General features: G+C 34.8%; 1 protein-coding gene and 1 long non-coding RNA gene across 5 annotated transcripts in view; one reads left to right on the forward strand and one right to left on the reverse strand.

Moving 5' to 3' along the window:
* LOC119257896 (uncharacterized) overlaps positions 1-14,545 on the forward strand; it is a 69,435-nt gene that overhangs the window by 17,767 nt on the left and 37,123 nt on the right. The gene's annotated exons all lie outside the window — the stretch shown is intronic.
* The window catches only part of MME (membrane metalloendopeptidase), a 94,530-nt gene that overhangs the window by 6,282 nt on the left and 73,703 nt on the right, over positions 1-14,545 (reverse strand). For all 4 annotated transcript variants that reach the window (XM_037526248.2, XM_037526250.2, XM_037526249.2 and 1 more), the window contains exons 17-22: positions 13,598-13,656; positions 7,168-7,287; positions 5,627-5,760; positions 5,442-5,507; positions 3,513-3,608; positions 3,108-3,184 (exon numbers count right to left, since the gene is read on the reverse strand). In XM_037526248.2, the coding sequence (XP_037382145.1) occupies positions 3,108-3,184; positions 3,513-3,608; positions 5,442-5,507; positions 5,627-5,760; positions 7,168-7,287; positions 13,598-13,656 (552 nt within the window). The remainder of the gene's footprint in view (positions 1-3,107; positions 3,185-3,512; positions 3,609-5,441; positions 5,508-5,626; positions 5,761-7,167; positions 7,288-13,597; positions 13,657-14,545) is intronic.

The raw sequence follows: 14,545 nt of genomic DNA on the forward strand, positions 1-14,545 counted from the left end.
CTAAGCGTTAAATTATCACAGTAACTATGCATGTACACTGGTATCATTTTATCTATTGGGGGCTTGCTTTAAAATATTATCAAATTCTTATATATTATATAGAAATATTACATCTGAATAACTTTAGAAGCACCTATATAGATTATATAGAAAATATTATAACAACCATTCCATAAAGACACTGTATATGGCTAATTAGATTTCAAAAGAAGTCATTCAAATTGTAGTTTCAAATTCTAGAATACCAAGAGGAAATGTTCTTAATTTTGATACTCAAATTTTCAAAGTTTACTTTAAAGTACATGAGACTTTATGTACATAAGTTAGAAAGAAGAAAAAGCTTAAACCTAACAATGCTTTTCTAAATTCAGCTTAATATCACATAACATTTGCCACTTATTTTTATGCTGTAGTTTTTTAAACATAAATTTATACAAATGTTTCTACATAAACCATTATGCAAATTTGTAATAGCAACTCACTGTCTATTCGTTTTTAAGTTTCTTTGAAAAAATGTTTTACTTTGTACAGACAGGAAGCAGTCTGTTTCCAAAACTAAATGTAACCTCAACCTTTTGCCAAGGAAATCCCTTTACCTCCAGAGAAAATAATAATTTCCTTGACAAAAGGTTGGCATTCCATTTACCCTTTTAAAACAACAACAATAACACATACTTCTCTTATTATGAATGAAAAACAGAGGCATCTTTTTGGGTCAGAACAAAGAAAATGAAAGTTATAATTTTATGTATTAACAAAATATTAAGTGCAGTTTAAAATTAGAGAAAGGAAAAAGTTACCTACGTACCTAATATCACTTTACCAGGGAAGAGTTACTGGTATTCTGAACTATGCTGACATAACAAAGGAGCAAAAATAAGCCCTACACTGTCTACTAATATGGAATATTGCAAGATCCATACACTCTGTTCGCTCGAATTCATGTTCTGTTCATCTCTCTAACCTAAAGATAATCCTAGTATTAATTTTCAAACATATATGGAATAGGGGTTTCATATACTTAACATTAATCCTTTTAGCAACTTTGATGATAATTTAATCCTCATTTTATAGATCAAGAAATTGAGACACAGAGGTTAAGTAACAGCTTGTCTACTACAGAGTACAGAGACATGTGTGGAACACCAGGGTTTTTTTACTTAAAGCTTGTTTACTTTTGTACCATATAAGTGTAAGGATATATTTATGAGCTAATATGAATGCAGAATGGGACAGTTATAGGCAGGTAATGAAGTACCAGGAAAGAAAAGTAAAGAAAGAGAGAAAATGCCTAATATTAAACAAAATGAAAAGTCAAGAAGCATCATCACTGGTGGTTCTGTAGTGCAGAAATAAATAGCCTCACACACTATAACTTTGACGATTTTCACTAAACTAATAAACAGCGTATCTAATTGTCACAACAATAGTTTGTCATAAAAAAACCTAGTGTAGATTTTGTTCAGGATACTGTGCTATTAAGGCAGGAAGGTAGGAAATGTATTTTAAACAGAGAAATGTTAATGCAGTGGTTAAGATAAAAATATTAATACACAAGAGACAAATTTTAGCTATCAAAAAATTAATTACTTCGCAACCTTTCATTCTCCAAAGACATCATATGTGCCAGGTATTAAAATTATACTGAAATTCACCTAGCTTTCAATGGAGACATGCTTTTGTTCAGGAAGATGTGCAGGGTGAAGCTTTGACAAAATAGATTGTTATGGTGATTTGTGTTAGCTTGTCTGCTACCCTCAGATTTATGTTTTCATGTCTTAACTTCTGAAGTCTTCAGTACGGAAAAAGACAACTTTTAAACATTAAAACTAAAATGTACTTAGATAAACCATAATGAGAACTGACCCAGTGACTTTTGTTGCTCCTTACCCCAAATGTAGCTAATTTGGATATCTAACAAGACTAAATTTAGCTTGAATTATACACCTTAGAGACATATAGTAAACAGTTGTTAAAAGAATGAATTTTGAAAGAATGGTTAAGGCAACTACTAAATGATAAAGATGACCATAATGATTGTGGAAAAAAACTGAATAAAATCTTTCATTTTTAAAGGCACTATTTTATTATTTCATAACGGAGTGTGGTTTTTCTCCAGGAGTCAATGATCTGGGCAGGCCTTTTAAAATTCAGCCCATTAGTTCTCTTTTGTTCTCAAATTATGTTTTCCTACCAGTCAACAAAATGTATAATTTGTTTTTCAGACTATTTTGCCTGTGAGGTATTGTTGATCAGCAAATCAGTAATTAAAAGTTTTGTAGCCAGGGAAGCACTAGGAATTAAAAGCTCAGTCCTAAAAAGGGTGCACCAGGAGCTAGGATCTCTCATTCAAACTTAGGTCAGAGTGACTCTCAAGCCAGTGTTCTCTGAGATTTTATGATTTAGGAAGGGCTTTAGATAACTTCTAGCTCACTTTTCTACTTTGTAGAATATCTTTCTCCAGCATTCTACTTACTTATTAATTTATTTAACTTATTAAAGGTTGTTGGTTTACATCATTGTTTATATTTTGGGAATAGAGGATCCCTCCTTCATGTGTTATTACCATAGTTATTCTCCACCAAAGCATCCGTAGTCCACTGCCACAGTCCACTGTACTCCCTCCCTGTTTTGTTTTTGCCCCTACCCCCTTCTGGATTCATGAGTTCTATAATCAGCTTTCAAGGGTTAGATTTTAAAGTTTGGTTTTATCTGACCCTTCTCTAGCATTCTTGTTGGGCTCTTCTATGACATATGCTTCAAGCTACTCTCTCCTGGAGTTTTGGGGATAATATTATACCATGTTGGACAACCTCTAGTTTGTGCCAACTTTAAATAGAGCTGCCATTTTGAGGCAACATCTTTGTTGGGCTCCATCAAGTATTTAGCCTGTCATGTATATCCTGAAGATAATAGCAGCCAAGAGCTCTGCTTGTGTAAACATGATATTCACCTTGATATGTTCTATTGATCCTATCTGTGAGCTTCAGAAACAAAAACAAAAAATGCAAATTTTATAGAATCAGAGTTGGAAAAGGCCAAATTCCAAGTAAGAAAGTGATGGAGCCAATACTGGAGCACCCTGACTGCTGCTCAAACTCACGCACCTGAAATTGCCTGGACTGTGCACATCTGTCTTAATGGAGTTGACAGCATACTCTGGCCTGTAGGTCCCACACCACACCTAGGGATTAGAATAGAAAAAGGAAAGCAGTGTTCAATTTAGGATTATTTGTTGGGGTAGGATAAGGGAAAAGCAGGCTTCCTATTGCAAAAACAAAATTGGAACTCTGCCTTCCTCAACCATTTGCTCTTTAAATAATGTTCAATGACAGGCAACCAGGAACATAATTATAATTAATGTGATATGACAATCTGTTACACAGAAATGGAAGTCAAAGGCTCTGCCACAATTGATTAAAACAAGAAAACTCAGCATGCAATATCTAACTGACTATGAAATTACAACTCAAAACAATTTTCGTACCTATCAGTCAAGAAAGATACAATACCTGGGCGAAGTTCAAGAAGAACAGTTGTTTGTGATTTAGGTTAAGTCCAGGAAGTAATTTTTCTTCACCATTTTTTTTGACATAATTTTGATAGGCCTAGAAAAGTTAATGAAATGGAAATGTGAGGTTTATAATTTCCAAGTTTACATATAAATCTATGCAAAATATCAAGTAACCAAGTAATTAACCTTTATATCAGAATCATAGTAATATATTTAGGAATTGCAACATACAACTATTTCATAGATTAGAAAGCAAACTAGAATTTACTTACAAATGCTCTGAAAAGAACAGGATACTGATTACCAGATAATAAGAGCTTCACACAAGTCAGATGTTCAGTAAATGACAGGTGAATGAATGAATAACTTAAATAAGTGATGAAAAACTTATCTAAGTGTTGTTCTATGGGTAAGTGAGTCCAGTTAGTTAGTGGAAAGGATGCTAAGGGAGTATGTCGTTGCTATATTTAGCTTAGTTACTACTGATTGTAACTCTTAGTTACTTACTCTTAGTAAAATAGATTCAAGTCAGACTGTTTAATTCTTGCCAAAAGTCAAGGAAATCTCTTAAGATCTCTGAGACTTAGTATCTTACGATTTTAATAAGGATGAGCAATTATTTCAGCCCCCTGAAGATAGGGAAAATAGCCTGAATCCCAGTTACATTAGGAAGAGGAATTTAGGTTATTTGCATGTCTGAAGTTCTTGATTTTTAAGGATTTATGGAGACTACCAAAAATGTAGTTTTCCTTTATTAAATGTATATAAGAAAGGAATTGATAACAAACCTTTTGAGCTGTGTTACTTCCAATTTAATAGAAAAGAAGATGATAAATTAGCAGAAAGCATATTTCATTTCTTCCTGCTTGCCACTGACATAGATATATTAAATCTCTACTATACAAAGATATTGATGTTTCTTCTAGTGGTGATGTGGAGAAGACTTGAGCCTGCTCCTTCTTAGGAAGCTCATAATCTAGCAGGGGATAAGGCACTGCCCAATATTTCATGCATTTGTAGAAAATACAATAAAATATTTGCACAATTATAGTTTGATCCATTATTAAAATTGTGTACTTGTTCATGGTGAGGCTCTCATTGGAAGTACCATCAACCCAAATTTTGGCTGGATTGTTACAGCAGCGATTCTCCATCTGACTGTATATTAGAACCACCTTGAGATTATTTAGAGTGCCAGTGCCTTCAACTTCCAGGTAAAATGGAGTTAAAAGAACTGGATTTATCCTGCCCACTGAAACAACCAAGCAATGGGCAAAATATCTGAAACAGTGGTTTGTATAATAACAGAAATCTGGCAAAAAGGCAAGAGATCTCTGTGAGATGAGTATCAAGTAAGATGACCCCAAAGAATGCTCCAGCTTATTTTTGATATACTCTTCTGGGCATAAGAGTTTGGAATACTACAAAGCTACATGCTGGAATTAAATCACTCAGTCCCTCACTCTGTCATTGTAACTGGAACTTTAGTTAATATCATGCCTGTTGTTTATGTTAATATGCTTCACCTGATGTGAAACTGTAGGTCTTGTTGAGTACACTGATCAATGACTGCAACAATTCTTTTTATGGGATATTTTTTCTTAAAAAATTATTTCAGTGATCATTTCTTGAAAAATGTTGTACCCTGTGTGGAACCTGCATATCTCCTCATTCCTGTTGCTATAACAATCTATGTTTTATATTCTCTTTCCAAGATTCTTAGAAGCTTATAATAGACTGGCATTCAGCTCAATCTGTATTGCCTCTTTCAGTTAGCATATTTACAACCCCCATCAACTTGTATATTTTCCATTTATCATTTATCATTTACATATATGCTTCTTTGGCAAAAGGCTTTAAACGAATACTTGAATATGACAAATATATATTACAATCAATGAGGTAGGAAGAAAATAGTATTACTCACTCTGTATGCTTGACCAATACCTCCATTATCAGCAATATTTTCTCCCAGGGTATTAATTCCATTGAGCTATTAAAAAAAAAGATGCTTAAAGATCCTTAACTGTATTTGGATTGTTAAGAAAACATCAGTAATTACCTCAGTATTGAACATATTCAAAACTTGTCAAGAGAATACAAATGACATACGTGCTGTCCTCCTGCTAGGTCCCAGGAGAAGTTTCCATACTGGTACACCATGCATTGGGATTGGTCTTTAAAGTTATTTGCAGACTGTTGAGTCCACCAGTCAACAAGATCTCCATCCTTGTTAAAATTTCTGCCTGTAAAATATATATATTATATAATATATACATACTATATAACATATATATATATGTAAAATGGGAGCTCGTTACATGAAGTATTACAATAAACTATCTGTAATTCAAGGGCAAGGACTGAAATACCACAGTGAGAGAACTTTGGACAGGTGATAAGGAAACTGCTACCTGTTCCCATCCATAGTTGACTGCCAGGCCTTCTTTGCTGATATGCACTAGTATTAATTGAGATATTCTACCCACTAAGCTCCTGACTTCTCAGTTAAGGCTACCAAAGAAATCAGGATTAGCCTCATGCCTTGTTTCTGATGGATGGTTTTCACAAGAACCAAGTCTGTTTAGTTTGATGTTTTGAGACTATAGGAACATTAATATTTTTATTCTGGTATTTATTCATATCTCTATCACTCATGAGACAGTTGAGCTGTTTCCCTTTATTTCAAAAGTAAAGAAAAGTTGCCTTTCTTCCTGGAGCATTTCTGCCTACCTGAAATTATACTGATCCCTTTTTGAGCTGCAGCAGGAATTATGTAAGTCAAATGTTTTGACACTAAATTGTATCATCTTTTAAATAGTTATCTGTGATGTAAGAAAACAAACTACCTGAACTCACCTCCTGGTTCCACCAGTTCCTAGCTCTGGCACTTTGAGCAAACATAAAAGTATGTGCCTCCATTTTTCCTCTTTTGAGAATGGAAATAGTATTAGGACCTACTTGTGGAGATTATTGTGTTGCTTAATTGGGTCAACTGACACATATTAAGCTCTTTTTTAAACTGTAGCTTTCCTGTCTCCCTTTCTTTCTGTCTCTAGAAAGCTGGGTGTAGACTTAATCATTTTCTCTCTGATTCTCTTCTTATTTTCTTTCCACTTGCAAGCTAATCTTTGTCATATCTTTACTTCTTTACCTCCTCATATGTTTACTTCTAGTCTTATATTTCACTGAGACTCTAAATTTATTTGTTATTTCAGTTACCATATAAACATTTAAATGTCTAACTGTTTTTATGCCCTTGACTAGATATCAATAATAGGTATAAGAAAGCCAAAAGCAGGCAGAAGTCCTGGTACAAACACTTAAAGTGCCCTCTGGGCACCTTGCTTTTTGATTTCACATCTGCTTTTAAGACATGGACCTGCTCTTTAAAAGTCTAAGGAGATAAGATATGAACAATTATGAAATAAGAACAAGTGTTATCATTGGTGTAACAAATACTACAATTTTTCCTCAATGTGAATATTTGTTTAATTCACTATTAGAAATTTCTGATTTAAAAAGAATATTAAATGTATGGTGATTGTTAGGCCTATGATACACTGATGAATGAGTTTTTGTACTGTTAAATTATAACTCAATCAACTTTATTTGGATATATCTCTGTCAAGGAAAGTGTCACTAGACTTTACCATTGTCATCAAAGCCATGGGTGATTTCATGACCAATGACCATGCCGATGCCACCGTAGTTCAATGAGTTAGACTGCTGGGCACTGAAGAAGGGGGGCTGCAGAATGCCAGCTGGGAAAACTGCAAGGGAAGAAGATGGTTAAGATGAATTGTGGCATTATTTTGTGACAGCAAGGCTGGGGTTGGCTTCTTGCCTTCTAAGCTGTTTTCCAATATGTCAGTTTCACTTAATTATATACAAAAATGTTCTCTGATAGAAAGGAATTTAGTCCTTTTATTATTGATGGTGACAAAGAGTTCATCCCTAAGTGGGGATGATTTATAGTAACAACTCACTTTACAATCTATTGTTTTTTCTACTATAAGGAGTTTAAAACAAAGGATAATTATCTTCTTTCAGAGTGTCTTTTCTGCTCTTGTCAATATTTGAGAAAAAATAGTTGCTTAATAAAACAAGTATTACTTTTTGAAGTTTTTTTTTTTTTAACATTTTGCCCAGTTCATTAGCTTACTAAACTGCAACTGAACTCAAAGGTATGCCCAATCACACAACCCTACTTTATTTATTTTTCTTTTTAAAAATTTTTAAATTTTTAAAAATTTTTTTTACATCGTGGTTCATTTTTAAACAAGTTTTGCTTTCCCCCACCTCCTCAGGTGTAGTCCCTATGGAATTTCCTTCACCAATGCACCCGGGCACCATCACCTCAGTCCCCTGTGCTCCTCCCTCCCTCCCTCTGATCCCTCTCCCTCCTCCTCCCCTGCAGGATGTCTCTGATTTATAATTCTCTGTTTTTGCTTTGTTGTGTTTTGTACTGTTATTATTTTTTTACACTGATGTCTTATCTTGTTCCCCATTCCTGCTATAAGTGAAACCATCCTATATTTTTCTTCTTCCTCTGGCTTATTTCACTGAACATAATTCCTTCTAGCTCCATCCACATTGCTGCAAATGGCTGTAATTATTTATTTATGGTTGTTCCCTATTATTTTCATGTTTTTTTTTCACCCCCTACACCTCAAATATTAACACTTTGAGAGAAAAGTTTTGTGTGTGGGCATATATTTGTTTATTTGTTTGCTTGATTTTGAGCCCACTTGGTTTTTTTTTTTTTGTTGTTGTTGTTTGTTTTTAGTTCATCATCTTCAGCATGTAAAACTACAACAGTGCCTGGAACATTTTAGGTATTCAGGAACTATGTTGAATAAAGGAATAACCAATGGGAAATGAATGAATTTCTAACTATGCTGTCCTAAAGACTTGTGATTTTTTTAAAGATATATTTATTTATGCATACAAGAGTGCGGCGGGGCGGGGGGGGGGGCGGGGGGGCGGGGTGAGAGGATTCACCAGAGACTGAGTGGCAATAGAATAGGCAGACTGACTCAAATACACTGCTGAGGGGAGCAGCAGGCAAGACAGGAGAGGTCTGCTGCCCCATGTGGGTAGCTCCCTGGCCAGCCAGGGATCGAACTTGTGTTGCAGAGGCTGTGGAGAGCTTCATAGGTGGCGTCTTAACCCCTTGCGCCACCAGGGAGGCCCAACACTTGTAATTTTTATGTCTCCCTGACAGCTGTATTAACTTGCTAACTTTCTCACTTGGATGTCTTGCAACCTCTTTCAATTTCACGTGTTCTAGTTTAATTAGAAAGTCAGGCCATATGCCATCCTTCTCGTAGCATCCCTTCTGTATCTCCTCCTACAGGTCTGTCTTTAAATTTATTTTTTTTAATTATAATTTTGGGGTTACATTTTTACTCTTCCAGATGTGCACATGCTTCACTTACCCATGACCAAATCTTCCCTTCCTTCCCCTAGTCCCTCTTTTCCCCTAGTAACCAGTACATTTTTACTAAGCCTAAGATTTGTTTTGCTGTAATTTGCAAAGATGTATTTGTTGACACAATTTCAATGGCAAAGGAAACAGAAGCAAAAATAAACAAGTGGCACTACATCAAACTGAAAAGTGTTTGTACATCAAAAGAAACCATCACAAAAATAAAAAAGCAGTCTATGGAATGAGATAAGATATTTACACACCATACATCTGACCAGAGACTAATTCTAAAATATACAAAGTATGTGTACAATCCCCCACCAGTCTTACTGCCACCATCCTACTGCACATTCTCATTCCTTGCCTCAAGAATTTCTTAACTTCCTAAATGGTTTCCCCTCTTTCTGTCTCACAAGATTATAATCTATTCTAATCGAATCCATCCTGCAGTAAGATTGAAGTCTAACTCTGGTTGTTATCACTACCTGCTATAAAACCTTAGATGGCTTATCAGTGCTCCTTAGCTAAACACAGTGACCACCTTCTTCCTGACATTTGTCTCCATAGCCCTCTGCTTCTTCACCTCATTTTCCCCTCCTCTTTCCTCACAGTAATTTTACCTTTCATGTTTTAAAAGTCTTGTATCCACTGAGTGACTGCAACATTATATTCTCTGATTGAAATAAAATCTTCAGTATCAACACCTATCACATGCAAAATCCTAGGCCATTGCTATGTGAGAAACCAAGATTATAAGAGAAGGGCCCTGACCTTAGGAAATTTAAGATCTGGTTAGCACCGAGTAGCATATGTTGTTTCTTTGTTTTTCAGGTGGGCTTATTATGCCATCTAATCTTGCATGAGTTTCAGGGATAAATATTAGATGTTACACTGGACGATTTAAGAGCCCTCCAGACCCTTAAAAATATCTATAAAGAGGCTGTAACATTCAAAATAACAAAATAATTAAAAAAAAAATAGGTACTTTGCCCTTGGAGCATTTTGATGAAAGTTTTACCTCACATGTAGCTGTCTGAGCTATCAACAGTGCCAAGAAATTATTTTTAGCTTAGAGGATAAAAATTATGTGCAGTACTTTATTAACTTAAAGTGAACACTATCTCCCACACTATGTACTTTGATTAAAATCCACCCATTATATAAAATGCTCTTATGAAACGTGCTATCAAGACTAAACATTAACTGTAAAGATCCTGCTGCTCTAATTATACCCTGAGAGATGCCATTCTTCTGGCAAGTGATAAGATTTTATGGTTATATTAAATATTAGTCTTCAAGTTCAGCTTTTGTAAAAAATGACTTCTCCTTCTACTCTGCAGTGAGGATTTTCCCCATTAGTCTTACTGCTGTTACTAGTAGACCTCACTACTGTGGCTAATAAACCACTGTTTATTTGTACATTTTTTTATGTTCAAATTGTCAACAAAGAACTGTGTTCTGACTAAATTTACTAGTTAACTGAATAAGTCATTAGTCTACTAAACGAAAATACTGTTTCTCCTCCCCCCACTGCTCACTTCCTTGTCTTACTCTTTTTTTTTTTTTTTAAGACTACAAGGAAATCAATTTTAGAATCTTTAAAATAAAGTTCAAGCTTCCAACCAGGTAAAAAAATTTTTTTTTGATGGAAAAAGCAAAATGTACTTTTTATATTAAATGGAGTAACAACATGTTGGGAAACACCGACTCTTAACTTTTAAGACTGAAAGTAGGACTCCTAAGAGTAAGACAATTTTAGAAAATGTAACTATCTCAAGCTATTCACAGACAACTTAGACTGAATAAACAAAATAATCCATCAATTTCCTAAAATTGGAAAAGAAGAATGCGATAGTAGTAAGACTTTCCATCTGACTTGATCATTTCCTTGGACAAGACTTTAAGGTTTAAGATGATTGAACAATGCCTGGAATTTACAGAGAAACATTTACCAAAATATTCACATACAACCTTCTAACAGGTGTCTAAAACTTCATGGAACAAATGTGCAAGGAGTAGGAAGCAGTGAGTTTGAACACTTTCAGTACCTTGTTGTCTTGTCTTAGAAGTTGACTTTTTTTATTTATGTCAAATGATGCAGATAAATTAAAAATTGAAACTAGTCCACATGTATGAATTATGAACAAAAATGGTGGGAACTAAATTAAAAGTAGAAACTGTTAACATGAATAACTCCAAATGTGATAATAAAACAAGTTCTTTTTTACTATAATGTAAGAAGACCAGACTCATGGGAAATTGTACGTGATCTAAGGAACTTGGCATGAGGATGAGTGCATCCTTTCTGAGACATATGCTATTCTAGTTCTGTAATGCACACAAATCCATTAGAAAGTATGGCAAAAGTTATATCTCTACATATATACAAACACACACACCATGCATTTCTATCAAGAGGATGAATATTGGGGGTCTTCAATTATTTTTAGTTAAGACAATCCTCATTTTTGATGATTTAAATGAATTGTCAAAGAGAAAATACACACGTCAAAGATTTCTCCACCGGCGTGACACTTTCCTTTTTTCTGAACTGCTGTTATTAGCAGACAAGCGTGTGAAAAGAGGTGAACAATATTTCAGATTTCATATTTTCATCCAATGAATTTATCTGAAGAATCTTTAAGGTCTTACATGTTAAGAATGTGTATTGCAACCAATTCCTAATTATGTAGAGAATAATTGTCTACTTTGTGAAATGCTAAGCCACTTGTATCTTTTTTTTCCTCTTTCTGTTTGGTTATTTGGTATGAGGGTATTCAAAATGAAAACATTCCCAGGGCTTCTCTGATCAGGGAATCTCTGAGTTGGGTCAATTATGAGCCAGCTACTGGTAATTGGGGTTAATTCAGAATCAAACAAGGTCCTGTGTTGACTAAATTCTGAAGACCTGCCCTAGACAATGGTTGAAGGATAGAATGTCATAGTAGTCCTCCAGAGGTTCTGTGTAGCTCTTCATGTTGGGATGATAAGCACCCAGTCTGATAGGACACTCTGTCTTCCTTGAGATGGATTAAAATGAAGCTCTATCCCTAAGACTGTTCCTAAAGCAGAACTATAGTCCTAAGGTTGCTTCACTTAGTCTTGGGAGTCTGTTAAATGTAAATACTCTAGTTCAAGTCTGGAATGACCTAGATCTTGCACTGACAGAACTACTGCATATCAAAGAGGTCTTCAAAGCAGAGCCCCTCCAGAAGTAAAGGTAGTTTAAGAAAAGATCTGATTGGTTTCTAGGAATACATTCAGAGGAGGCCCTGCCTGGGTTCTGAGATGATCATGAAGCAGGCTCTAGTCTAGGTTTAGGTAATCATTTCACCAGCTGGAAAACAGTAGTCTAAACTTTGAGCAAACTGATTTTAACCTGGGTGCATATTCCTTACTTATTATCTGTAAGTTATAAAGACAACCGTTTTGTTTATATTATTCATTGTCATGTCATGCAAATGTATTAATGATTTACTCCAAAACAAAAGACTAGAGGAAAATGTAGATAACTTTTAAATTTAACTCTTCCTTGAACTGAAAAGCAATGGGAAAAGGCATAATCAAATGTAAAAATAAAAGTTATAATTTCTCTTATATTTTATTTTTTTAACCAATGGTAAAAATCTTACAGGATTTTTTCATTATTTTTAAATTAATTAGTAACAGAATTCAAGAAAAAAGAGATTCTGGGAAGATTCTGAGATGTTAAGAGAGTGGTTAAGAACAATCTTCTTGTTTCTTAACCACACTTACAAATTAAGAACTGTGTTGAGTGTACCTTTAGAAACTCGGTGAATGGTTTATTTAGAATATCTTTGATATTACTGAATTAGTTGGGTCTCTTTCTACATACTATAAATCTTTGGGGAAAAATTTTATATGATAGTTTAAGAGAATTTAAAGATGTCAATTTAATCCCAGGAAGAGAAAAAAATACATCTTACATTATCTCTTGGTTTTTCATTACATCATTCACTCACGTTATTACTTCTAATGCATATTTTTGTGATATTACATTTTTTTTTTTTTTTTGTGGGACCCTCGCCGGCGGCGGGGGAATGAACCAGCGCTGCAGAGGCTGCGGGTAGCCTCGCAGCCCAGCGCTCAACCGCTGCGCCACCGGGGGAGGCCCTTGTGATATTACTTTTAATTAACACATGATTTTTTCTCTTTTGATCAAAAAATGTTCAGTAAACACAACTTCGTACGGCTTGGCCTAACATAATTTTTAACTTTCTGAGTCCCATGAAGGCTTCTATGAATTCCCAGGAATACCGGATCTCTGAAAATCTGGATATTGGAAACTTAAACCACTTTAAGATGCTAATGCCTATAAAGTCTTAAGGTCCATAAACTTTACGGAGACAAAAGGGACTCTTAAAAAGTATTTAGAAATAAAATAAAAATACTTAGAGATAAGATAACTCATTCAGCTACAAATGAGAATATTATAAAAAATAAAATGACTTAGTGTGATTTGTACTAATTAGAAATTTTGCTATTTTAGGGAAAAAGGGGTCCTTGACAGATTTACTTCAAAGAAGTATATTAATCAATAATTCAGTCTCAGCTGTGAGTGGTATTATAAATTGGTCATGCAATCACTACAGATAGGGACTAATAGAAAATTATGTAGAAATAGACCTTACCTATCTGATTTCTGCCTGAAGAATAAAATGCATTAACTACAGCAGCTCCGCTTATCCACCTAGAGAAAACATAAGAACTTGTTACACATGATGCTGCATTATCTGATTCAATCTGATCACCATAATAAAAGCATTATTACCATATCTAGATGAATCTTAACATTCTCTTGAAATTGGATCAACAAATTAAAATTAACTCACTAGGCAAGAGAGCTCATTTGAAAGTATGTCTACTTTTTTTTTTAAGATTTATTTATTTATTTATACAAGAACCAGGGTACAGGCCAGATGCGCGGGAGGGTAAGAGGATTCACCAGAGACAGAGTGGGGAACAGAACAGGCAGACTGATGAAATACACTGCTGAGGGGAGCAGTGGGCGCAACAGGAGAGGTCTACGTGCCATGTGGGACCCTCGCCTGGCGGACGGGATCGAGCCTGCACTGAAGAGGCTGCAGACAGCTTCACAGCACGGTGCTCAACTGTCTGCACCACCAGGGGAGGCCAAGTATGTCTACTTCTTGAAAAATCAGAATATATCCAGGTCTGCCCTCTTTTATTAGCATTAATTTTTGCTAGGAGGTATCTGACAGCAGAAATCACATTCAAATATATCTCTTTGAAAATCATAATGGAAATGCTGCAATGCATTTAGCTTTATGTTCCTGATACTTGGTAACTATGCTGACAATTCTGGAGTAGTTGAAAGACTATTGAAGGATTTCAGATTTAATTACATTTAAATTTTTAAAAATTCTACAGAGAGCTTTTTTGGTATTTATTTATGAAATGCCATTGTTTTACATCCTTGTTATTATTTACATTTTAAAGGACAGATTTATTAGAAAAGGAAAAAGAATAAAAGAAGTGCCTACATAGACATAGGCAAGCAAGAGAGCGCTCTCCATCCTTGTTATTATTTTAACTGTACACAGGTGTGGTCACTGTGG

Source organism: Talpa occidentalis, unplaced genomic scaffold (genome assembly GCF_014898055.3).
Source record: "Talpa occidentalis isolate TD23 unplaced genomic scaffold, MPIMG_talOcc4v2.1 talOcc4.4, whole genome shotgun sequence".
Lineage (NCBI taxonomy): Eukaryota > Metazoa > Chordata > Mammalia > Eulipotyphla > Talpidae > Talpa > Talpa occidentalis.